Source organism: Oratosquilla oratoria, chromosome 30, assembly GCF_046742065.1.
Source record: "Oratosquilla oratoria isolate Oo_2021 chromosome 30, ASM4674206v1, whole genome shotgun sequence".
Classification (NCBI taxonomy): domain Eukaryota; kingdom Metazoa; phylum Arthropoda; class Malacostraca; order Stomatopoda; family Squillidae; genus Oratosquilla; species Oratosquilla oratoria.
Window position 1 is genome coordinate 45113533 of NC_134806.1, and position 27469 is coordinate 45141001.

Consider the following 27469-nt stretch of genomic DNA (forward strand, 5'->3'; position numbering starts at 1 on the left):
CACTCAGTTGCACCTTTCCTAATATTTCTTTGCCGTTGAACTTGCACATCAAAATGGTAAGAAAAGTAAAAGACGAATGAAGTTGTCTCTGTTCATCTATACACAAGTTTCTCCCATAATTGGAAAAAAACATGCTTTGGATTTCTGCCATAAGTTTATATAAATCCTGTACATACAGAGATGTTTACTAAAAGCCATTTTCCTCCTTATAAGAGGGTAGTCAAATCAAAATATAAATTTCATATTTCAATTAAACTTTTTTAATTTCTTGCTGAAAGGATAAGTATGATTTTTCTCAAAAGATAAAAAAAATAAACAAAAAAAATCCTCCTCGGTGGGAGGAAAGGGTGATGGATGGAAATGGTTACATGCCTTTTGACTGGGCTACAAAGGCATTGTTCGTTAAATTCCATGCAACAAAGTCCTCTGTAAGGGGCACCATCTTAACCTCCCAATAGGAGGGGATTTTGTGATATTCAACCACATCGACATATAGACATCTTCAAATCATAAGTCAGCAATCAATAGCAAGGTAATCATAACACAACAAAATATCTGATTATTTAATAAATATTCACAAAATGGATTGCATTACAATGGGGAAATTGAAAATTTGGTACAAATATTTTTGTAGTCGAAGGTCATTCTTCTTTTCGATTCGTCTCGATGGAATAAAATTTAAACATGATACACAATGAATAGAAATTGTCAAACAAATTTCACAAATCTATTAAAATTCAAACACTAAAACTATGACTAAATAATGAGATTCTGAATCAAAATCATAAGACATAAAACAATGGGATAACAAAAACAAAATGGATGCTGCATTCACACTCGCCAACCAATCCAATTTATTACGTCGGCACTTATTTGGCTTACACTCCCATGATCCGTGAACTTGTAAATATGAGAGATGAATATGAAGAATGTGAATATCCGCTGTTTATGAGGAATGATGATGATGACATGGGGTGATGACAATGCACCTAACGTTTCTTTTGTCTGATGGATAAAGAAATAACTATCCAAGCAGTTTTGTGGGTAGCAAGGTGACCCCTCTTCCCCTATAGTACAACAAATGGTCAACTGCATTGTCCTGAAGAAGTGACAAACACCATTCATGTGAATACAAAATGGTGGTGAAGCTACAAAGTCATCGGAAAGAGATCTGACGAAATGTTCAAAACATACAATGATATATGGAGAAATACATATGCACACTCGTACGCACACATGCACACAATAGAAAAGAATAAATCTGACAATATTAATAATGCAGATCAATGAACAGAATCACACGAGGTGTAAAGTGTCACTAAAAGTCTCATTGTCGGTTTTACCGAACATGCTCATGCATGGAATGTGTTGCGACTACACAGTAGCCAGTACAACGACACTCGTTACAATAACAGTACCCTGTCTTCGGCACTAATGCTTGGGTGTTCGCCGCAATCACGGACTAGAACAGCTCTTTATCATCAAGGTACTTTCCTTCGTATAACGATTATCAATAACAAGCGCAAACTCGCCGACACTGCCAATTCAATTTCTAGTACTGTCCAAGGAAATGGTAACCATAATAACTACCAGGGAATCCGTAGGGTCCGTAGTTGTACTCAGAGGTGCGATTTGTGGGGTCGTTCATTCGAACCTGATGGTCGTAACCGTAGGCCAAAGGTTCTTCACTCTTATAGGCAGCTAGGGCATCTGCTGGCTTTCCTAAACTGGTGTTGTCGACACCACGAGCCACATTCAGAGAGGCCGCCGCCGCTGCAGACATAGAGTGATTAAGAGGGTTGGGAGTCATACTCGGTGGCACGCCACCCGTGTGTAAATCTCCCAGGTGAACCGTGGGGTCGGTCCTTCCCAAATCCCTAGAGAGGTCCCGCGTGAGGTTGTATGCAGCACTTAGATTCGCACCCAAGGCGGCCGGATTCGTGCTCTGAGCCACCTTGGCAATGTTGAGGGCAGGATGATGCTGTGTTACAGAAACGCCCTGCGAACTCACTATGGCTGCGGCGGCTACTGCCGATGAAGCACTGCTGCTGTTCCCCGCCGGGTGGTGAGCAGGATCCCCACGAGCACCGAGACCTCCGTTACTGGCACCGTTACTCTCCCCGCCTCCGACGTTTATGATGGCACTTGTTCCCGCATGAGTTTTGACCGGCACGATTTGATTGTTACTTTCGTCCGTTTCGCCTTCTTCGAAGAAGGTGTCGTCATCGTCGTTGTTGGCAAGGTGGCCGTCCTCGTGTTGCTTATTCTGATCATCGCTACCTTCAGACTTCTTATGCCGAGACAACTTGAGGTTGTTGTTCGCTTTGAAGGTAGCAAGCCAACCATTGGAAGCCTTAAAGTCGTGATAGCCAAGTTCGGGGGCAATCTGAAGAGCTTTTGCCCTGAGCATGCCGGTCGTGATTTTCACCCCAGCCACTAAGGTCATGTGATGATACCACTGGATGAGATGCTCGTTCAGCAACGCGTATTCGCTCTTTCTCTGCCTCTTCATCGTGAGTTTCTCTCCACGCAAAATGCTGTCGCGATACACTGTCAGGATCTCTTCCCGCCGCTTGATGATCCCGCTCACTTGAGTCTTGCCGATGCCGTACATGTTCGCTATCTGCCGCTGAGACTTCCCATCTAAAAATGATTCGATGACCTTGACCTTTTCCTCTAAAGTGAGGGTCGTCCTCGTCTGCTTTTCTCGTTCTTTAACAGGAGGAAGTGTAAAGAGTGACAACGGATTTATGAGAGGGAATTTGGCTTTTGCTGGAGAATCTACATACGATGAGGTAGTTGTCGAGGTTGCAATTGGAGTAATTGTTGACAAGGAACTTTTAGGCGACTTTACGACATTTATGTCATCTGTTTTGTCTTCTGACTGTGCCGTTGGCTTGGAGGACGCGTGAGATTCATCTACCTTTGTCGTGGTGATGGAAACAGGTGGAGAAGGTGTTCTTGTGCTTGTGGTAATACTGAGTAATTTTCGGCCAGAGGCATTCTTACTCTCGGCTCCTGATGCTGGGTCCGTCGTCGGAAAAGGAGGATCACAGTTTACGTCCACTTTTTCCGAGGACTCAATTGCAGCTGCTGTCGAGACATTTTTTAGCTTTTCTAACGCTCTTGTAATCGGCCTCTCACTTAAAACTGAACCGAACAAAACTTTTCTTTCCTTTGCCAGCCACCGCCGCTTATCTTCCTCCAATTCCCGTCTCGCCCGTGACTTTCTCTTCAATCTACGCAATGGAAGAGACGAACCAAGCATGAGTTTTCTCTTGACGAGGTTCTGCCAACCATCCAGATCATGGCCAGTGGTGAGGCAGATTGTGAGAGGTCCATCGTCACACGACACCTCTAACGTCTTATCAGTTACCGTCGCAGGCTTTGAACAACACGACGAGTTGGAGAAATCGAGTGACGAGGAGACATTGTCTGCAACGAGAACAAGAGGAATACACTTAGTCATGGTTCTGAAATCCATCGATATTGAAGAACAATTATTTTATTCAAAACAAGAATAGCATCAAGAACACAAGCAAGTAACAGAAAACAAAAAATCTGTGGGATTCGCTAGAACCATAACTAAGTTTTCCCCGCAGTTCTTTGCAAGCAAACCCCAGCCAACCACCTTAAACAATTAAAATAATTTTTGACCCACTTTTGTTCATCATAAATAGCCCAACAATTGGAACTAATGATTTGTGCCTGCAGGTAGTGATCTTGCATGGCAAACATCAAAGATTCAACCAACCAATCACTCCGAATTTCACATACCAAGGACTTCCCCCCCCCCTTACATGGGGGGGTAGCCAAAATAAAAAAACATAATTCCACTCCCACCCATTTCATCTCCACCCATTCCACTCCCACCTTGAGGTGGAAAAGCCACAGCTCTGGCAACATTCCTCAACCCCTCCCACAGAGCTCTCTGGAAAGAAACTTTGGACTGTCATCTGTGTTGCGTGAAAGTGGGAGTGTTTCTACGTCCCTGGCTCACAGTGGTAAGGGAGAGGATGATAACTGTCGCCGGTTGCCCACTCTCGATGTGTGAAAAGTGCAAGAAATACAAAGTTGATAAATAGAGATTTTGAGACCCATTTGAAGACAGAGTGCCAGCCCCTCAGGGCTGTACCTCCCGATGGAGGTGAGGGGGTTGACGGGTTTTGAAAATGGGCTGTTTTGCCGTCCATATTGCGGGACCACCACATCCAAGTACCTGTCATTGGTCCCCGTCAAAGAGATTCATCCCAAGTGTCCATCTTCAAAGCCCATCCGTCTCCAAACCAGGCTCAAGATCTCTATCAATTTCAACCCCATTTTCTTCTCCTTTTCTCACAAAAAGACCAGACAATCAGTAACTGCTCCTCCCCATCTCCTCCTCCTCCTCCTCTTACTACAATGACCTGATAACAAAGAAATGGTCCCACACTAATACAACAAGAGTCCAAAGTTTCAACCCAGAGAGATCTATAGGAGGGCCCATACATCTAATCCAGGGCAGTAGGTGAAATACAGGGATGACCTGTCATCCAGGAGGAGCCACGATAAGAGGGATGGAAGGGGGTGGATGGGAGTGGTTTTCATGCCTTTGTTTTTTGGCTACCTCCCTTGTAAAGAGGAAAAAACCTTTGGCAAATGTATGTATTACTTACTTCTTATTACAAATCTGCATGAGGGGACAGAGAACGGGGGTCACCAATTAAGTGCTGTGCTGTGTCTTGCTGCATTGCTATTGACCCAGGCAGTAGGCAGGAGACAGGGATGGCCCTTCATCCATGAGGAGCTACGATGAGAGGGAGGAAAGGGTGGTAGATGGGAGAGGGCACGAGCATAAGACTTTGGCTACCTCCCTTATAAGAGAAATGCGGATTGGAGTGAGTATAGAATACATTTTTGTGTGGTTTGGGTGATGTTGTAGGTGTTTCAGTAGTGTATGCTGATGGTGTATTTTTTTTTGGTGCATTCTGTTGGAGGAGGAGCCAAGAAAAGAGGGAGGGGGTAGTAAATGGGAGTAGAGTGGGTGGGTGGGGATGAAATGGGTGGGAGTGGAAATATGCATTTTGATTTTGGCTACCTCACTTTTAAGGGGAGAAAAAGCTCTTTGCATATGAATGTATGTATGTATTCTGTTGGTGGTGCTTGTAAGGCATAGTTTCAAAGGTGTGTGTTGTTTAGAGTTCTGGTGTAGAATTGTGTTTCCTGTCATTTTCATTTGATGTTCTATGGGGAGAATTTTGCTTTCCAAGTGTAGGCATCTTATAGGGGTGATTTTGGCACATTCTGTACTAATTCTCACTGCTTTGATCAGTGAAATTCAAGGCAACATTTATAATAGAAATAAATATACGACTGATTGACTGATTTGGTTTAACGTCGTAAACTCCCCTATCAGGAGGCTGGGATGGTGCCCTTTACAGAGGACTTTCTATTTATATACCAAGAGCTTTCCCCCCCCCCCTTGTAAGGGAGGTAGCCAGGTCAAAGCCACATACCTATTCCCACCCAATTCACTCCCCTCCACCACCCCTCCCATCTCAGCTCCTCATGGATGACGGGTCATCCCTGCATGTACCAACTGCCTTGGGTCAAATGCAATGCAGCAAAACAAGAGTATGTCCACAGCAAGGCCACTTCACTTAATCGGTGATCCCAGCCCCCACCCCCCACCCCCCTGCAGAAAAAGAGAAGACAGGGAGAAATCCCTTCGGGGTGTGTCAAAATATCATTCACAAATAAGCACCCCCTACCCCCCTTCCTTGCATAACAGTATCATCCATACACAGTCATTTTTCCATTCATCCCTATGTCATGCCTTCTCCCTCCCTTGCTCTACAGACACTTCCCTTTTGCTGAACACCCGCCTTCACCCCATCCATCCATCCATCTCATCATCGGTTGTCCCATCAAGTTCACTCCCTCCACACCTCTTTTACTAATCTTTTATCAATCATTCTTTCCATGTGTCCAAACCATCTCAATACTTTCATCAGCCCTATCTGCCACCTCCTCCTCACCTCCTCGTTTCTCACTCTATCCAACCTTGTAACCCCTACCATATACTTCTCAGACATTTTATCTCGAACACATTCAAACTTTTCCTCTCTGCCTCTCTTAAATTCCAAGTCTCTGCCCCATACAATACCATCGCCACAATCATCCCTTCATACAATCTCCTTTTTGCATCCATTCCCAGTTGTCTATTTCTTATTACACTTTTTAATCCCCAAAGGCATTTACTTGTTTCTCTCAATCTACAGTTTACCTCCACCTCCATTCCTCCCTTTCCTGGGACTTTGTAACTTGGAATTTAACAAACCATACCCTTAGTCCAACTCGCTAGTGGCAGGGTTTCAAATATATTGACCGATTGATTCAGTTTAACATTGCAAACTCCCCTATCAGGAGGCTAGGATGGTACCCCTTACAGAGGACTTTGTAGTGAGGAATTGAATGAACTATGCCCTTGGCCCAACTTGCTGGTAGCAAGGTTTCAACTGCCATCACCCCAATCTCCGCCACAAGTAGCAACACTCTAACCTGCTTGTCCAGTAAGCGATTAATTATAATAACAATAAGTAATCTAAGAGAGAAAAAAAAAGGAGCTATACAATACTCACCCGAATGAGATCCGTCTACTGACACCATCTTCAAGTTCCTCAGCCGTTTGTCTTCTACCTGAAAGTGCAAAAATCTGATCAAACTTTGTTTCATGGGAAGCACCATAAGACAGTGTATGTGTAGTTCAGCCTTAACGGTCCACTACAGGACCAGCCTATCCTCTGAAGCATGAAACAGCCTATGTACCTCACCACAGTGAAGTTCACATGAAGTTTTGGTATATTAGAACGGCTGTGGTTGTGATTGAAGTCTGTATTCACTGATTTTTCAATCAGCTGAGGAAACTATATCCTATCCCAGCCTGAAAAAAAACACTCAATTACTGATGTCCCTTATGCATTTCCTTGTTGCACTATACATATAGCAAAGGCTTTTTTCCCTTTACAAGGGAGGAAGCTAAAAAGCAAAGGCATAAAAACCACTCCCACCCATTCTGTCTCCACATATTCCACTCCCCTCCACCCTCCCTCTTTTCTTGGCTCCTCCTGGATGACAGGGTCATCCCTGCATCTTGCCCACTGCCCTGGGTCAAAGCAATGCAGCAAGACACAGCACTATAATATCTAAAAACCCATATGCTATTGTATGTAAATCTTTATCTTTTTTTTTTTTTTTTTTTTTTTTACATACTTCAGGCTTTGATTTGAACAACCCCAAGGTGGCAGTGCACTAGCCTTAGATACATACCATTAAACACTTCAATACGAGTCATTTATTCACACCCACATTAACTGCCTGATGTATGATGATGCATCAAAATATGCACATTATAAAATATAAAGTCACAGATGTTATACTCATTCTCTTTCACACGTAATGTTTATAACCACAGAAAACGTGAAGCCTGTTCACAGAACATGGGCTCACTCAGCTACAACTGCAAAATAAATATAATCAGGATGCCAATGCCAGCATCCTTGTATATTCACTCATGCCTACGTAGGCATCGTCATATTCTAGGAGTTAAACACTTCTGTATATTGATTTGTGTACTGACACAAGACTGGTGCCGCAGTTGCTCATGTGGTAAACTCGTTTCAGTACAGTATTTTCATGATTTCTTTCATAATTGTTTTCGTGAAAGGAGAATGGTTGTGTATTGATGATGTGATGCATGAGGGGGAGTGGCTGGGGGATGTGGGGTGAGGAAGTATGATGATGTGATGCATGAGGGGGAGTGGCTGGGGGGTGTGGGGTGAGGAAGTATGTATGAGAAAAAATTTGATGCAGCCCGAAGGGATTTCTCCCTGTCTTCTCCTTTTCTGCGCGAGGGGACAAAGAGCGGGGGTCGCCAAATTTATGAAGCGACCTTGCTGTGGATGTGCTGTGTCTTGTGACACTGCTTCTGACCCAGGGCAGTGGACAGGATGCAGGGATGACCGTCATCTAGGAGGAGCCAAGATAAGAGGGAGGGAAGAGGGTGGAAGGGAGTGGAATATGTAGGGAATGGAATGGGTGGGAGTGGTTTCTATGCCTTTTTCTTTTTGGCTACCCCCTGTGTAACGGGGGGAAAAGCCTTTGGTATATGTATATTAATGTATGTTTTCGTACCATAGAAGCATATGCCTCTTGTATGGAGAAAATTGTCCTCACTTTTTCCTTTTCGTACCTTTGAATCCTCGTATGTCAGAGTGTCGTAAAAAGGGAATTCCCTGTGCAACGGGACATGATAAGACTCTTCTGTGCCTGGGATTCAGGCCAATATCCCTGGCCTTGTTGGACTCCACCACTGCTGCGGCTCAGAACAGCTCCGCATATAAATGGTGAGAGTCATTGTTTCTTCTTTGAGATCAGGTCCTATGAGAGGGGGGGGTTCCATAAAGTACTTTGTTCCGGGGCCCGAGAGCAAAGAAGGGTCCCACCACTAGTGCCATTTTGTGGGAGTTTTCCACAACTTTGTGGAAGAAATTTGAAGAATTTTATGTAGAATTTAAAGAATTATAAGTTGTAGTGAACTTATTTGTGTATATAATAATTCCTTCTTTTTGTTGGGAAAAATGTAGAAATCCAGATTTCTTTGTGGGGAATTTTGCAGAAAAAAATCTCACTCATTTGTGGAAACTGGCGTAGATCACCTAACAGCAACACTAGGCCCCACAGCAACTGTGCAACATCCATCCCCTCTCAAGAACAAGAGGCGATGGATGTTGCAGCCCAACACACTTACATTTGTGTAAATAAACAAAACTACAGGTAGTTCTCGTTTTGTGCGTGTTCTGTTTGTGCGAATTCGCTAAGATGCGACATTAAAAATATTATAATTAATTAAAATTGTGCGATCTGTTCGCTAAGATGCGATTTGCCCCAACCGCATTTCAAACAGTGCGCCAGATACGTAGTTCCGCTGCCTGCCGACAGGCGGCCGCTCCCGCTCCCAGTTCAATGTTTACAGCCCTCTCGTGTGTTTGCAGTCACAGCCAGTCCAGCCAGTTTACTCATTCGTCAAAATGGCCCCAAAACATCCTTCATCTTCTCCTGGAACCAGCAGCGGCCCTCCAGCTAAGAAAATACAGCGCAAGTCACTCACTCTGGCTAAGAAAATGGAAATTTTGAGCCGGTATGACCAAGGACAAAAAACTTCGATCATATCCCATGCCTTGGGATTGGGGGAGAGCACACTGCGGCGCGTCCGAGACAATGCTGCAAAAATACGAGCAACTGTGGAAGCAGGTTCGTCTAGGACATTGCAGAGGGTAGCCTGTGCAACCAGTGACAGAAGAGGAAGAGGAAGTGGATGACCCTGAAGCTATAGGAGAGGAAGTGGAAGTGGAAGTGGATGTGCCAGAGGAGGTGGACAGCACAGACGAAGATGGCGAGTGACTGTGAGGGACTGTGAGAAGTGAGGGAGCATCGTGTTGAGTGTTAATGGGTGCTTTATTTACACTTTATTTACACATTAGTGTTACTCATAGGTTTAGAACGATACATTTTTAGAACATGTTCACTTTATTAGTAAAATAAGTGTGTTTTTCGTTCAAAAAATGGAAGTTTTTTGGGCCAAAACCCGCATCCCCCCTATTATCCATTGTTTCTTATGGGGAAAATATGTTTTTTTTGTGCGATTTCAGTTTGTGCGAAGCCTGTAGGAACCCATATCTCGCACAAAACGAGAACTACCTGTATATCATCACACCATACTTTTTTTTCATTAATATTCATTATTAATTATTGCAGGCCAAGTTGTATAGACTGGACAATAAATGATCAATTTTGAGAAAAAAAAAAAAATTGCCTGCCCTGGGGCCCCAAAGGGATATTGTTCAATCTTGATTTCAGAATTTCTCTATCTATTTTTTTTTTTTTTTTTTTTTTTTGGGGGGGGATACATACCAACAGCTTCTTCATCAAAACAACACCCAGATATCTATATCACACACAAATATTCTCTTCTCTGCATCCACAACCACCAGATACTGTCACTTGGGGTAATGCTGACTGGTGGTGTGAAGTTGACACAGTCAATAATTTTTAAAAGAAAACAGTTTAATGCCAAAAATCTTGTGGTCAACTTTACAACACCGGTCAAAATTACCCCACAATATGCTACCTGCCAGGGGGCCCGGGCCCCCCCCTTTTGGCTTTGGCCCTTTGGCCCGATTTCATTTCAGTTCACTATTTCATTTTTATAATCCATGTTTAATCCATGTTATAATCCATTTTTATTATCATTGTATCATTTATGAAAGTTATGGAAAGTTCTGGAAGGTTCGATAACATCTTGATTTCCGCTGACTGTTTTTCCGCTAATTTCCGCCTATATAAGTGACCGCTGCGTTCGACGCTCTCTTTCTGTTGGTATCTGCCGCAATGAATGGTTGTTTTGCTGTTTGGTTAAATATATGAAAGGTTTATCGCTGGAACTCACTACATTGGTGCCCCGTGTGAGGATTTTATTGTACGATTTTGTTACGGTCGTTTTTGTAGTTGTTTTTTGATTTGTCTGATTTCGTCTCATTGAGTTTTGTGGTTTTTCTGGTCTCTCGTGGCTGTTCGATTTTTGATTTGGATAATTCGACTTTGGATATTTAAGGATTTGAATTCATTGATTTGTTAGCATGGAGCAAGAAGAAAATGTAGCTATGGCCGTACAAATCAGGGCTCCACCATTTATGTTTGAAAGCGTCGAAGCATGGTGTTCAATATTAGAAGCTCAATTCCATTTGAATCGAGTGCGCAATCAGAATACTATGTTTTATCATGCGCTGTCAGTTCTGCCTACGGAAGTAGTGGCTAAGCTCCCGAGGGAAGTTATGGATACTAAGGAATTTAAAGCACTACGGCAAGCTCTTATCAGTATAGCTTTTGTAATTGATTATTAAGTACTTGTGTTGAGTCGTCCACGTCAAGTGGAGGGAGTTGTTGGCGCTGCCGGTGACACGTTGTTGGTTGGTTGGTTGAGAGGTTGAGTTGGGAAAGTTAAGTTTTCTGTTTTGGGTAATTCGTTGTTTATTTGAATATACTTACCTTTTTTCGTTTGAAATTACTGTTTTGATTACAGCTTTGTTGAGTTAATTCCTTCTCATTCTCACAAGGAGTGTAACATGAAGCGAGCCAGGAGTGAGAGGAAGATCACCTCGTTCTTCAAGGCAAAAGTGATCCAGAAGAGTGATGATGGTGAACATGACAGCAATGAACCCGAGAAACATCCAGGCACTTCAACATCAACAGCTGTCGGACCTTACATCGAAGCTGATGTTGCCGTTAAGGAGCATGAGGACGAGGAGCTCTCTTCTACTCCTGGCACACTGACACTGCCTGCAGCTCCAGTTGACGTTGCGAGTTTCATTGGAAACAAAGTGGCTACAGACGCCGAGATAATGGCCATAATCTATCAGAAGGCCCCGTCTGCTGAATTGCTACCCCTCTGCGACGAAGGTGGTCATAGAAGGCGATTCCAGCCAATCTGGTGCTCCACATACCCCTGGCTCAAATACTCACAACTGAACAAGGGTGGATACTGCATAGCCTGTGTTGTGTTCGGCGGGGACACGGGCGGACTTGGAGACCAGAGGCTGGGCATCTTGGTGTTAAAACCAATGTGCAAATACAAAAAGGCCACCGAAGTGCTCAGCAACCACAACGCGCGCGGATATCATGCGGCGGCTATGTCAAAAATGGAGGGGTTTGTCTACACTGTACGAAACCCGACGAGGGCTGTGGACACTATGCTACACTCGAAGAGGAAGGAGCAGGTCGAAACCAACCGGCGCCTGCTGGTTCCAGTCATTGAGACCATCCTCTTCTGCAGACGAAATATGCTGCCCCTCCGTGGACATCGGGATGACGGTCCATTGGACCTCTCTGTTCCGAGCAAGACCAGAGAGGGAATCTTTAGAGCGCTGCTACGTTATCGAGCCCAGGGAGGAGATTCCGACCTCACCCACCTCCTCATCAGCTCTGTCAGCCGGACCGGGATTTCTAACCTCATCAGCAAGACCATTCAGAACGAGTTGATCGATATCACAGGTGGGTCACACATGGAAGTCACACCATAAAATAGCTCTCTTATTCTTTGAGTAAAATACATGCTGAGGGCAGATGTTACTGAGACCTATTTTGCTTCGCAGGTAGATTGGTGCAGGAGGAGATCTTGGCAGGAGTGTCGGGGTATATGCAGTGCTAATGGAGGAGACCACTGACGTCTCAGGGAAGGAACAAGCAACCATCATCATTCGACACGTCAAAGAAGATGTCAAGGAGGATTTCCTCGCTTTCGTTCATGCCCATGATCTCACTGGTGAAGGCCTGGCCCAACTGCTCATCCACGCCGTCGAGGGCCTCGGTTTGGAGATGTCAAAATGCTGAGGGCTAGGCTTCGACGGGGCGAGTGCCATGATGGGGAAGTTCAGAGGTTGTGCCGCCATCATCATGCAGCACCCCCTGCCGAAACCGATCCACTGTTTCAGTCACCGACTGAACCTGGTGCTGACTAAGGCCTGTGATGTCAAAGAAGTCAAACTCGCCCTCCAGACGCTGAACGAGGTATACAACTTCATCCATTCCAGCAACATGCGTACGCTTCGGTTTACCAAACTCGTGAAGCTATCCTCAGCCAAGCGGGAAAAGCTGGTGCCCCTGTGCCCCACCAGATGGGTCGAGCGGCACGATGCTGTCCTCGTGTTCATCGAGTTTCTGCCTCTCATCGCTATTTTTCTGGAGGATGAGATGAAGTTGGATGCCAACACCGGACTCCTACTCGCTGCGATTCGGGACCCCCGCTTTCTCGTTGGGTTGGTTGTGGCCGAGTCCGTTTTGGTACACACGCTTCAGCCAAGCAGAATCCTACAGAAAAAGGAAGGTGACCTGGTATGTGCGTACGCACCGATTCGTGAAATTGGTACTCTATTCGCCAAATTTAGAGCGGATGCCGAGGTGTACTTCCACGCTGTGTTCGTGAAAGCCGAAGATCTTCTAGTTGAAGTGGGCTCAGCTCACGATGGCATCCCTATTCCCAGAGTCTGTGCACGACAGACACAACGCGCAAATGTCCCAGCGGCATCTGCTGAGGAGTACTATCGGCGCTCGGTGTATATTCCGTTCGTTGACCATGTGGTCGCTGAGTTGAAGAGCAGATTTGATGATGACACTGTGCCCGTTGCTCTCCAATTGAAAGAGCTGCTCAGGGGCTCAAAAGCAAACGTGGATGCTGTTCTTAAAGCCACTAAACTCTACGAAAGTGACGTTGAGTCACTTTTGCTCGTGCAGACGGAAACACATCGGTGGACATGTTCCGCTCCGGCCTTCGAATCTGTCAAGAAAGCAAAGGAATACGCCAAGGCCCGTATGTTTCCGAACATCGTGAAGCTCCTTACCATCCTACTGACCCTGCCAGTCTCAAATGCAGAAGCCGAACGAGCGTTCTCAGCCCTGAAATGCCTGAAGACATACTTGAGGAGCACCATAGGTCAGGATCGCCTCAACGGCCTCGCACTACTCGCCGTCCATAACAATGTAGATGTTCCTGTTGATCGTGTGATCAACAAGTTTGCGGAAAGGAACCGCCGTCTTCTCTTTGCTTAGGCTGCAGTGTGATTAATCCTTTCAGTGTAATAACCTTTGCATGTTACTTTTAAGGCTACTATTATAGGTAATATTATAAAGTATAATGCTTACTGTCTTATATATATATTCTACATTTAAATTGAGGTCTAATGTCTCTAGGTCTCTAGCTATTAATTTCTTACTTTCAATAAAGTTTTGATAAGATACAAAATTCCTCTCTCATTTGAATCCGAAGAGAAACACTGGCACCTAGAGCAGATGGTTATGCCCATTCATTTAGGTCAGTCCGCCAGTTATTAACAAATAAGAATCCCGTGAGTGGAGAAACGGTAATGCTAATGCTCGTTAAACAACCGAAAATTCTGCCGTCGGGCCCCCCCCCAAACTTTGTTCCTAGATCCGCGCCTGCCTCCAGAAGCCTATCCATCAACAGACTGAAAGACAACACACTGCTGCATGCCTGACTCCCTGATGTCCATCCCTCTGAGTCCTCTCTCCCCCAAGAGGACAAAGTCCACCTGGCCAGGCAGCTGTGGCGTAGCCACCATCCAGCAATTCTAAGCTACCAGAGGCAGATGGATGAATGCATTATAGATATCTGTCCAAGATATAACACTTCACCCCATACTATTCAACACATTATGGAAGACTGCACTGTACACAATTATGCAAGCCAATAACTTATAATCTCTATAAAGGGAATTTGTGGGAAAACCCTGTTCCAGCCATGGCATTCCTCAGGGAAACAGGACTGCTTGGCCAGACCACCTAGGGAATGTCATTATCACCATCCCCTTTGTAAGGGTGATGATAGCCAGTCAAGGCTCACACCCAACCCCACCCATCCTAGTCTCATCAGCTACTCATTTGTTTCCTCCCTCCTCCTCTTAGCTCCTCATGGAAGAAGGGTCATCCCTGTCTCCTGCCCACCACCTGGGTCAGTCATGACACAGGAAATTTGAATATTCATGCTATACAATGAACTCTTCATTTAACTTTTTTATAGACATTCCATAAAGGAGAAAGACATATTGTAGTTGTTTTCCAATTTATTTCAATCTTTCAAAATCAATATAAAAATATGCATTAAATCTCAATATAATTGTGCAAGTGTTTTGAGACATCAAAAGGGACATTTTCATTCAGCAAATTTGTACTTTCTTTTCTCAATAATCAGCCATTCTACCTTTTAAGCAATGCAACAGTCTTCTACCTTTCAACTTTTATTACAAAGGATTACAAAGGCGGAGCATGCCGACAGGAGACCTTTTGATCCATATCTAGGTCGGATGCAAAAACAAAAACAAAAAAAAAATCATATTAATAATAAAATAATAAATAAAAACTATAATAATGTAAATATCAAATGAAATACATAAATGAATGCATAGGTATTGTTAAAATAATAAACAAACAGGTAAATAGTAAATAATAAATTGACATATAACTAATGATAAATGAAAATCAGACAGACAAATGATAACAAAACAAAAACAAATAATATAACATAAATTATAATCATTACAGCATCTTACTTAGGTATTTATCTAAATGATTCTTAAAGCTTCGAACTGAACTACATTGCACTACCTGTGCAGGAAGTTTATTCCATTCATTAACTACACGGTTGGCAAAGTTGTTTCTACCTACTTCCAAATTGAATCTATTTCCGGACAGTTTGAGACCATTGTTTCTTGTCTGATTCTCATTCAATGTGAAAATTTGGTCACTTTTGATGTTGTCAATTCCCTTCAAAATCTTAAAGACCTGTATCAAGTCACCTCTGAGTCTACGCTTTTTTAGGGAAAACAGATTCATGTGCTTTAGTCGATTTTCGTATGATTTCTTTTTGATATTTGGAATCAGTTTTGTGGCTCGCCGTTGTACTTTTTCCAGTCTGTCAATATCTTTAATGAGATTCGGTGACCATACGGAAACAGCATATTCTAAATGTGGACGAACTAACGATTTATATAGCTTGTTAATGAGTGATGGACTTTTGAAATCAAAAGATCGCGCAATCAGTCCCAGAATCTTATTTGCTTTCTCAGAGGCTGAAATACATTGCTTGGATGATTTGAGGTCGTTACTGATAATTACGCCGAGATCTTTTTCACTATCCACTTTTGTTAACGAATTTCCAAATAACTTGTAATCGTACTTACTGTTATTTTTACCTATGTGCATTACCTTGCATTTACTTGTGTTAAATTTCATTAGCCACTTTTCAGACCATTGCTGTAATTTATCTAAATCTTCTTGAATATCTAATTTGTTTGAGTGATCATTTGCCACTCCGCACAGTTTTGTATCATCAGCAAATTTGGAAACAGTAGATTTTAGTCCATGGTCTATATCATTTATATATACCGTACTATGAATAGAAGTGGCCCAAGAACGGAACCCTGAGGAACTCCACTTGCAACACTTTTCCATCCAGAAGTTTTTCCATTTAAAACAACTCTCTGTTTTCGACCATTCAACCAATTACTAGTCCAACCTAATAGGCTACCATTTATTCCATGCAAAGCTAGTTTAGTAAGTAGTCTTTCGTGTGGGACGGTATCAAAAGCTTTTGCAAAGTCTAGGTATATTAAATCTATATTGTTTCTTTTGTCATAATTCGAGATAACTGTGTTGTAGAATTCGAGTAAGTTAGTCACACAAGAACGTTTCCGTCTGAAACCATGCTGGCTATCATTTATCAAACGGTTACTTTCTAAATGATGTTCGATAGCATCTCTGATAATAGTTTCCATTATTTTTCCTACGACTGAAGTCAAACTTATAGGCCTATAGTTATTTGGTTTCTTTTTGTCACCTTTTTTGAATATGGGAGTAACGTTAGCTAGCTTCCATTCTCTTGGGACATCTCCGGATATGATGGATTTCTTGAAAATAATTTCTAATGGAACAACAATCTCATTTTTCATTTCCTTTAAGATTCTTGGATGCCAACCGTCAGGCCCTGGTGTTTTATTAACTTTGAGTTTGTCTATACACCTTTTAATTTTTTCTTTTGTTATATTTACCGTAGTGAGTAAGTAATAATCTGCATTGCTGTTACTTTTCAGCACATTGTGGGTCTCAAGAGGATGTATATTCCTACACATTCGAGGAGGGAGAAGGGGGGATAGATGATGTTGACGATTTCATTGTGGCCTTCCCAAAAACCATGGTTTGCCAAAATACTTATCATTGATTTGGCTTCATTTGGAGTACTGTTTGAAAGAGCAATAAAGACAGTGTAAATTTCTTCTTAAGGTAAAATTGCATTTATTTTAATTTTTTTATCTTTTATTTTACGTAATACCCTTCTATATTTTTTTACACACTACACTATTCTGAATATGTATGTTCTGATCTACATACATCGTATACCCAAGGGCTTTTTCCCCTTTACAAGAGAGGTAGCCAAAGTCAAAGGCATAGTTCCACTCCCACCCATTCCGCCCCCACACACTCCACTCCCATTCACCACCCCTCCCTCTTTTCTTGGCTCCTCCTGGATGACGGGTCATCCCTGCATCTCGCCCACTGCCCTGGGTCAGAAGCAATGCAGCAAGACACAGCACATCCACATTCTGATATCAACAGAAAATACTGTAAACCCTCCGATATCTGAACTAATTGAGTCACTAGCTGTTTACATATTTGTGACCTCAATAAGGGCAATGAGGGATGACCAGAATTGGAGCACAGGATGTTTAGATAACGACAGGTCAGTTATGAAAGGGATCACCGTACATGCAGACATTCTTTTCTCTGATAATCTCAACCAAAGAGCATTAGTATGCCACCTCACAGATAAGGTGAGTTAACAAGCTCTTTACAAAACATTTCCATGTCCTTTTAAAAGTTTCCCTTTGATTTGGTCAATCATTCTGCCAATACAGTAATTTTGTAGTCACTCCTTCAAAACTCAACCATCATTTGTCACTCCTGTCTGTCTTTTAAATGAATATGAAAGAAAACTAAATTGTGTGACATAAAATCAAAATCTAACAAACTTCTCTTTAGAATGAATACATAAAAAAACTAAATTGTGTGATATAAAGTAAAAATCTAATGAAATTCTCTTTTAAATGAATGCATAAGAAAACTAAATTGTGTGATATATCAAAATCTAACAAACTTCTATTTTGAATGAATACATAAGAAAACTAAATTGTATGATATGAAATAAAAATCTAAGGAACTTCTCTTTTGAATGAATACATAAAAAAACTAAATTGTATGATATAAAATAAAAATCTAAGGAACTTCTCTTTAGAATGAATACATAAGAAAACTAAATTGTGTGATATATAATTAGAATCTAACGAACTTCCAATAAAAAACATGAGTCGGCCTACCTTATCATTAAGTTTCCCCCAATCAGGATCTGAAACCGGGTCAATGAGACTGTCTTCTGGAACTACTCCTTCACGCTGCAACAGAAAAACATAAGGTTATGACCATTTGCGCACTCAAGAATTTCAATAATTCATCCCCTTTATGCCCAGGATGTAAAAGGTTTGCATCATGGCGGCACACAGTAGCCTTGACCATGCTGTTCACATGTTGTTGTTGTCGTCGTTCCCTAGACTGTCTGTCCGAGCAGTCCCGTCTCCCCAAGGAATGCCATAGCCGAAACTGGGTTTTCCCACAAATCCTTTATAGAGCGTATGTTGTGTTGTTTGCGTGCATGATTATGTATAATGCAGTCTTCCATTATGTGTTGTATGGTATGGGGTGAAGTGTTACATCCTGGGCAGCTGTTCACAACGTTCACATGTTGTGGGAGTTGCTTAGCACAAATGGATACGAAGGGATTAATGTATGTGATTAACAGAAAAGAATACAACAAAGGTGCATTACTTCTGAAACAGGCAGTTAATAACCCATTGTAAAATTAAAAGATATTAAAAAAAATAAAAAAAATAAAAATCTTGTATACTAAGGGCTTTTTCCCCCTTACCAAGGAGGTAGCCAGAGTCAAAAGGCATATATTCACTCCTCCCATCCACCACCCTTTCCTTCCTCTCTCATCTTAGCTCCTCATGGATGATGGGTCATCCCTGTATCCCACCCTGCCTTGGGTCAGAAGCAATGCAGCAAGACACAACACATTCACAGTGAGGCCGCTTCACTTAATCGGCAACACCCATCCCATCATGAAAAAAAAGAGGAAAAAAAAAACAGAAATCTCTTCAGGCTATATAAAAATATCTTTCATTTTCACACATACGTAGTTCCTCCCTTCCTTGCATCACAGTATCATCCATACACAGCAACTCTACACTCACCCCTATCTCCTGCCTTCTCCCTTCCTTGCTCAACAGACATCCCCCTCTTGCCCAACGCCTGTTTCACCCCATCCACCCATCTCATCATGTTCACTCCTTCCACCTCTGCCTTCCACACCTCTTTTACTAATTTTTCTTCACTCATTCTTTTCATGTGTCCAGACCATCCCAATACTCTTTCATCAACCCTTTATGGGATCAGGGGAAAGCTTTAAAGGGCAGTCAAGAGTTTTTAAGAGAGTAGTAAAGTGTTTCAGAATTAGAAATGGAGAGAGAGCGAGTGGTTGGAGGTAAAGGTGGGACTATGACAGGGATGTGTCATGTTACCTAGGCTGTTCAATTTATACATGGATGGGGTGGTGCGAGAGGTAAATACAAGGGTTATGGGCCAGGGATTGGAAGAAAATGGAAAAAAGTGGGAGGTGAGCCAGCTGTTGTTTGCTGACAACACTGCACTTGTGGCAGGATCAGAGGAGGGATTAAGGGAGTTAGCGACAGAGTTTGGGAAAGTATGTGATAGGAAAGTTAAAGTTAAATGTGAGTAAAAGTACAGTTATGATATGTACAAGGGGAGAGAATGGCAGCAATTTGGAAGCAAGTCTTAAAAGAGAGAAGCTGAAGGAAGTGGACAGTTTTAGGTATTTCAGATAGCATGTGGCAGGAAAGGGAGGAGTAGAGGTAAATTGTAGGTTGAGAGAAGCAAGTAAATACCTTGGGGGATTAAAAAGTGTCATGAGAAATTGGCATTTGGGAATGGATGCAAAGGGAATATTAGGCAGAGATGAGAAGTTTTGTATGGGGCAGAGATGAGAAGTTTAAGTGTGTTTGAGATAAAATGTCTGAAAAGTATGGCAGATTGAAGAGAATGAGAAATGAGGCGAGGAGGAGAGCAAGGATGGAAGAAAGAGATGGCAAAGAAAAAAAAAATTAAATAAATATACATACATACATACATATACCAAGGCTTTTTCCCCCTTACAAGGGAGGTAGCCAAAAAGGAAAAGGCATAAAATCATTCCCACCCGTTCCATCCCCGAAAACACTCCACACCCCTCCACCCTCCCTCACATCTTAGCACCTCCTCGATGACGGGTCATCCCTTCACCCTGTCCACTGCCCTAGGTCAGAAGCAGTGTCGCAAGACACAGCACATCCATAGCAAGGCCGCTTCATTAAATCGGCGACCCCCCCCTCTCCATCCCCCCATAAAAAGGAGAGGACGGGGAGAAATCCCTTCGGGCTGCGTCAAAATTTTGCTCACACACACTACCTCACCCCTACCTACCATTCTCCATTCACCCCTGTCTTCTGTCCTCTCCCGTCCTTCCTCAACCGACATTCCCCTCTTCCCCAAAGCCCCCTTCACCCCATCCATCCATCTCATCCTAGGACATCCCCTCATGTTCACTCCCTCCACATCTGCCTTCCATACCTCCTTTACTTGTCTTTCTTCACTCATTCTTTCCATGTGTCCAAACCATCCTAATACTCTTTCATCAACCCTATCTCCCAGCTCCCTTTCCACCCCTGTTCTCCTTCTCACCTCATATAGCAAAGATTTAATTTGACACTTCACATGAATTAGTGTTTGTAGTTCAGCCTTAATGGTCCACTGCAGGACCAGCATATCTTCTGAGGAAAAATAGAGCCTCTGTACTTTGCCACAATGGCTTAGTCTGGCTTGGTAAAGCTCCATTGACACACAGCTAGTTTAGTACCCACTAGTGCTATCTGCAAGTTAACTTACCTGGCAAGGAGTGTTGACATTAGGATAGTTTGAAAGCAAGTTTAAAAAGGGGGTGTGCATATGCCCTGGGGTGGGGGCATTTCTAGTCTGGACATGCTGCCCACAAGGCTGACAAAATTATTATAATAAGAAGAAAAAAAAGATCAAAGGAGCCCTGAATATTTTACTGTAATATATGAATTTTGCGTTAGAATCAACAGAATATGAAATATTCTTCCCTTGTCCTTTCTGCAATTGGGACATTAAATAATATTTTCAAAATCTGTTAAATTATTTTGCAAGCCAATAGCTATAATAGGCAGTAAGGAATGGTGGAGGTGGGAAGTGGTGATGGGGGAGGGGGGGAGCATCATTGTGAACTATGCCCCTACGCAGCACTTAGGCATGTAAAGGCTCTGAGTAGGGGGTAGTTTTCAAGTCACTAGCACTAGTGGGTTCTAAACTAGCTCCATGTCAGTGATGCTTTAGGTTGTATGTACGGTGATAATTCCACATGAACTTGCTGGTATGTTGGAATGGCCGTGGTTGTGAATAAAGTCAAGAGTAGTCTAAATTATGTCCCAGTGGAGTGGACAATGTATCAATGCAGGAGAATCGATAGACAAACCTATGGTTACGTCTCTTACCAACTTTCTTCTCTTTTTGGCGGGGGAAGGTTCTTGAACTTCCATGTCCTCTCGCCTCCTGTGAGCCGGAGACAGTTTCGAAGGCGACCACGGCTCGCACTTGGCCATGGACAGATCAATTCCTGAGGTCTGAAGGTCACTCGTATCATCTTCGTCATCATCCTCGTCATCCTCCTCCTCCTGTATCGCTCCTCGATGACTTCTTTCTCTGTCGTCGGACTCAAAATGACTAGACATCCTAATTGTATTGTGATCCTGCATCACAGATGTTGGCATCGGGCTTGTACTGCTTGTTGTGGACGAAAAATTTCTTTCAGCCATTGGCATAGGGGATGAGGCGGTGGCTGTTTGCGAGGGTGCCATGAATTTTTTCACTGATGAGTTATTTCGTATTCTAGAGAGTCCTTTTATTTCCAGCATGTCGGCAACCTCTAACACCGAGTCCATGAGACTCTGGTCAACCTATAAATAGGAAATATAACATCAACGACAACATTAATGTTGGCATTAGTAACAATAATTATCTATCCATATACCAATGGCTTCTTCCCCCCTTATGAGGGAGGCAGCCGAAGTTATAGGCAATAACAATAAATCATAATATGAATGATGTAATAAATATGACAAAATCAATCATTAAAAAAAAAAAAAAACTCAATTGACTTGAAAAGGTCTTTTTGTGTGATGGCAGTTAATGCTCTTGCTGAACAGAGGCCCATCCACACTTTGAAAGATTGAAGAGAACAAGGTGACTTGACTAATGTTCAGGTCATTAAAGGGGACAGATTATATTGATAGAATAGATCTCCTAATTAAAGATAGGAGGGCTTTAAGAGGCCACAGAAGTAAATTAAGAAAGACCACATGTCAAAAGGATGGATGTGAAGAAATACAGTTTTCCATACAGATGCATAAATACGTGGAATAGCTTAGAAGGTGATATAGCCCAAGCTCAAACAATACACGAGTTCAAATCTAAATATGATAATTGGAAATCAATGATAAAGATTAAGTTGTAACCGTACATGAGTTTAAGCCTAGGTATGTTAGAAAATTAGAGAATAGGAGATGGGACCTAATGAGCTTTGTTCCTTTCCTGTATACAGTAAGTCCTCGTTATACGGTACATATGCTTTCCTGAAAATCTTACCGCAAATTGAAATTACCATATACCGAACCCATTTTAAAATGTAATAATAGGATATGGCAGACATACCTTCTTCCTGCCCTTTCCTCTTCAAAATATCTAGCGGATACCGTATCTGTGAATTTTTCTTACCGTAAATAGAATCGAGGGTAGTAATTACCAAATACCATAACTGAATTTACCGGATAAAGAATTACCATATAAGGAGGACTCACTGTACTACAATTAGGTAAACACACGCACACATGTGCACATTACACAAATTACTCCCCATGCAAGAGGTATAACATCCTTACTTGTGTAATGCCCTGGTACATATAATCTAACAAGCAGCTGATTTCCTTGAAGTTGGCTCCCCGAAGGACGACCATAGGATGTTGGTCCTCCGTAACATCTGCTAGAATACGATGGAAGTAGGATGAGGTGGATGCAAGGATGGCTTGATGAGCTTTCATGACAAATCCGTCCTCCGAGACAAGCGTGATGTCACAAAACCTCTCCTCCAGGCGTTGCATCATCAGCACCTATGGGGTCGACACAAACGGTTTTCAACAGATATGCATACTGTACGTATGAAGATATATAGGATCTTCTCAAGATTAGGGAACCCAACATTTTAAAAATATTATTATAAAATTTATCCTTGTATTAAATCTTGTAACCTTCTGCAAATAAAGTGAATACCTATTTCTATCTATATAGCAAGGGCTTTTTTCCCCCTTACAAGAGGTAACCTAATTAAGTTAAATATTGATCAATTTTATAACAGTATCTTCAAAATGTTGGGATGACTAATCTTGATAAAATCCAATATTATATATATATATATATATATATATATATGTAAAATTATTTTTAAATGGTTTCAATTTAATTTCAAAATCTGTATCAAAGTCACCTTGGAGACATGGTTCATGTGATCGTTCCATTTGAATCGAAGTTGTTGCAGCTCAGCATTCATGGCGCCAAGGACGGTGCCCCTGGAAAATGGGTGAAATCTTATTATTCATCCTTACTGACTGGCATCTTTTGCATTGTTCATAAAATGGGTGAAAAAATATATATATATTGAATTAACTACACAATGACAAATGAAAGTGAAGATGGGTGAAGTAGATGAGGAATAATGGAAGATTTTTAATGCTTTAATGTTTCAACCCACAGGGTCTTGATCACAAAGCAGCTTTGTGGTCAAAGTCCTGTGGGTTGAAATGTTAAAACATTAAAATTCTCCCATTATTCCTCATCTATTTCACCCACCTTCAGTTTCATATATATATATATATATATATATATATATATATATATATATATATATATATATATATATATATATATATATATATATATATTTATATATACATACATACATACATACAGGAATACCTCACAATACAACTGAGTTGTGTTCCCAGCTGACTGGTCGCAATGCGAAAATTTGTATATCAAGGTTAAGGATTTTACATGTAAATAGGGGGGTTGTGTTCACGGACCCTGTCAACCCCCTCCCCCCTCAATTTTTGCCTCCAGGGGCTTTCACATATATGCACCCAACATTTGTTTTACCTACTTTATAGCACTTGGTCGTATAGTGAGGTATTCTTGTATATAAAACTGTCAACCTTATCATTATGGTGAATGAACCATGAGGCATTACCCAGAACAAAATCTACAAATCACTGAGCCACACAAGTAATGCTTTTTCCAATATCCTTCAAATGTCAAACACAACTGATAGGGGTGAGGAGAGAATTGAACTTTGAAGTAGTCTGAAGGACAAAGGGATTTCTCCCAGTCCTCTCCATTTTCCATGTGAGGGGAAGGATGACAAGGGAGGGTCATCGTATAAGTGATGCGGCTTACTGTAGACGTACTGCACCTTACTACATTGCTTCTTACCTGGGCAGTGGGCAGGAGACAAGGATGACCCTTCATCCACAAGGAACTAAGATAAGAGGGAGGAAAGTGTGGTGGGTGGGAGTGGGTGCATGCCGTTGACTTGGCTACCTCCCTTATAAGGGGGAAGAATCCTTTGGTATATAGATAGCTAGATACTTGAATGCTAAAGACCAGTGCTTCTATCCTTGGGGAAAATATTACACTGAAAAGTGGACTCATGGATCAATATGGGAGATCGAACCCCTAGAATATGATAACACCTATGTAGGTGTCATGAGCCATGAGCGGGTATACAAGGATGCGAGTGTTAGCATCTTGATTATATTTATTTTGTAGTTGTAGCTGAGTAGCCCCCATATTCTGTGAAAAGGCTTGATTGTGTTTTCTGTGGTTATATCTATTCACAGTGAAAGAGAATGAGTATAACTGAGGTAATTTTATATTTTATAAAAACATCTATTATGATGCATCATCGTACATCACGCAACCCAATGTGCACACGAATATTTGACTCATATTGAGAAGGTTAGAGGGTAGCAGGGAGATGGAACAGTAGAAGTGATCATCATTCTTCTTCGAGAACATGATTTATTTCTATTCATGCAAGATTACATAATTCTTGATCCATCTGTCTACCTACATACCAGGGGCTTGTTCCCCCAAGTAAGAAAGCATGTACCCACTGCCACTTTGATCCACGGGGGTATCAAAATCATCGTGAATTCCAACAGTTGTCTTCTACACATGCACCTTCCCCAGATATGTAGGTGATATGATGATTAATTGACAAGTGACTATCTTCACTGTACGATGACTATGTCACAATCTATTCCTGTATTACTCAAACACACTTTTCACTTTTCTTTTTTGCGTCTGAAAGTTATATGCTTTCTATGGAATGGTTACGTTAAAACAGGTTATATTAGGAACTATTGGATAACGTAAGTTTCATATCAGATGTCCATGTTTACGTAATTCTGGAATTTTACTAATTCTGTCTTCACTGTATGGCTCTGCTTTGACAGAATACTGCTAAAGGCAGGTATTTTGTTGACTGTCAGGGTCAGGTTAAATTAGTTAAGGATAAGTCTCGGATGTTTCCAATACAGCCATCTTGTTACATCATTCTTGTTTATTAATACACACTAGATCTATTGTTGTTTACAGATTCTGTCTTCAAAATGCACTTCACAGAAAAAATATCTCTAAGAACAAAAAGAAATATTGATAAAATATAGTCTTTAAAATTGTAGTGATTATCATTATGTGTGTATTGATTTTTTTCCAGGAATTAATTTGAAATAAAAGTCTGATGTATGGGTTTCTCCAAATTATGCCAACTGGTTCTTCTAATTAAAAATCTAATGGCTACTCAACTCGTATCTAAATCAATATACTTTCGTCCGTATAATAAATTGCACAAGTTACCAAATTATTTTGTAAATCTGTATTTTGTAACTAAGAGTAAGACTGGACACATTTAATCAGCTTCCGTTGTTCCTATACAAGTGTCATATTTTTCACAGACCAACTGAAACAATATTGTCATATTTGCCAATTACTTTTATAATTGCACCGATTCAACTTCAATACCTAACAGTACAGTAGTAAGTAGTAAAGTACTAAGTACCTCTTGACATTCGAAATTATACTCAATACTGAATAATCCCTGGGATTCAATGTGCCTAAAGGCTATTTATATTAATTCTGCTCATTAAAACTTATATGGAATCGGTGTGGCGTTTAAATATTATGAACTTTAAACTCGTTATTTGTGTTGATGGAAATTAGAGGATGGGTCTCTTAATGTTATATTATAAATTAAAACTTATTTTACATTGCTATGGCTAGCCTTTGTCCATACTTTATTCAAAATATTCATACTATTTTTATGAAAGTGTATAGATAAATATGTATCAATCAACTTTACCTTGAGTTACACAAATATTATACTCGTTTTCATGAAGGACCTCTAAACACCCTCTTTGTTGACAAATTCTCTTGAAGATGGCGACTTTAGGCTACCCTTTTTCAAAAGTGTAAAACTAATCAAGTCACCAAACTTTATACTTTTAAATTTATTTTACATTTCAATTTTCTTTTTTTACGAATTATAAAAAGTACACACAAATAAATCATGATTCCAAACCGATTAAGATGACAGTGACAACAGGGTTATTTTTCTATAAATGTACCATATATAACTGTATGCAAGAATGTTATTATAAATTCTTAGATGCCCGTTTTTGGGGTAGTCATATAATTAAAAACAAGAACATCATCGTTATAATATTTTATGTGTTGAACTCCATTATGAATGATGCGTGGTATGGGCCTATAGCCCACCGTATGAGAACATCACCTTAAAAAATGGAGTGCATATAGAGCAATTGAGAGATAAATGTTGATAATAGATATCGTCATGAATTGGTGACATACGCCAGAGAGCGTGTTCCCACGATCTATCCGGGCAAGCTCCCGTGCAGCCACCCCTCTTTCCCACTCCGAGCTACTCTCGACAGTTGCGATTGACTTGACCCTTCAGCCACGAAATCTGTCAATGTCTCACAGCCATACAGGCAAGACAGAGTACAAGTGACTTGAAAATTCGAGTCTTAGAGAAAGTATGAAACTTTATTGATACACTAGACTGGAGTGACATATATTACAGAAGCTATAAAAAACGGAAATTGCATCTAGTAATCAACAATTGATTTAGATGTCTGATTACCAATTTATGAGATATTTAATTACAGTCAAGTAATGTTCAGTAATACTTTGCATATTGATATCCAGATATTTCTGATAAAATTAACAACACTATTTTCACATACTATAAATACTAGCCATAATTTGTAACAACAGTGACATCATAATTCTATACATTTACTATCCTAAGAACGCCAGTGATGCCCCTACAGAGCAGAGTCACGCTGATCATTAAAAAGAAAACTGCGTAGAGAATAACCCCGCAGCCATGAAGTATTTTGAATATGTATCTATCTATTGTATATCTATGTAGTATTTGTTTTTATTTTATTGTATAGATCTATTGTATATTATTTATCTATTTATTGTACATTTATTTGTATATTTAACACTCATCACCCACCGCTGTCAGCGTGGTTCCTGACAAAAA

At 41.2% G+C, this 27469-nt stretch overlaps 1 protein-coding gene across 2 annotated transcripts; it reads right to left on the reverse strand.

Annotated features, from left to right (window-relative positions):
* Positions 1-549: 549 nt before the first annotated feature.
* Positions 550-26807, reverse strand: LOC143041137 (uncharacterized). 2 transcript variants are annotated; one of them, XM_076212896.1, is made up of 7 exons: positions 26770-26807; positions 23330-23411; positions 22728-22955; positions 21285-21746; positions 17979-18053; positions 6621-6678; positions 550-3435 (listed from the first exon to the last, which is right to left on the reverse strand). In XM_076212896.1, exons 2-7 carry the CDS (start codon positions 23390-23392, stop codon positions 1553-1555), a joined length of 2769 nt encoding a protein of 922 aa, XP_076069011.1. In that variant the 5' UTR covers positions 23393-23411; positions 26770-26807; the 3' UTR covers positions 550-1552. The 2 variants fall into 2 exon arrangements, with proteins under 2 accessions (XP_076069011.1, XP_076069010.1); XM_076212895.1 differs by lacking the exon at positions 26770-26807 and adding an exon at positions 26261-26514.
* Between the last annotated feature and the right edge of the window lie 662 nt (positions 26808-27469).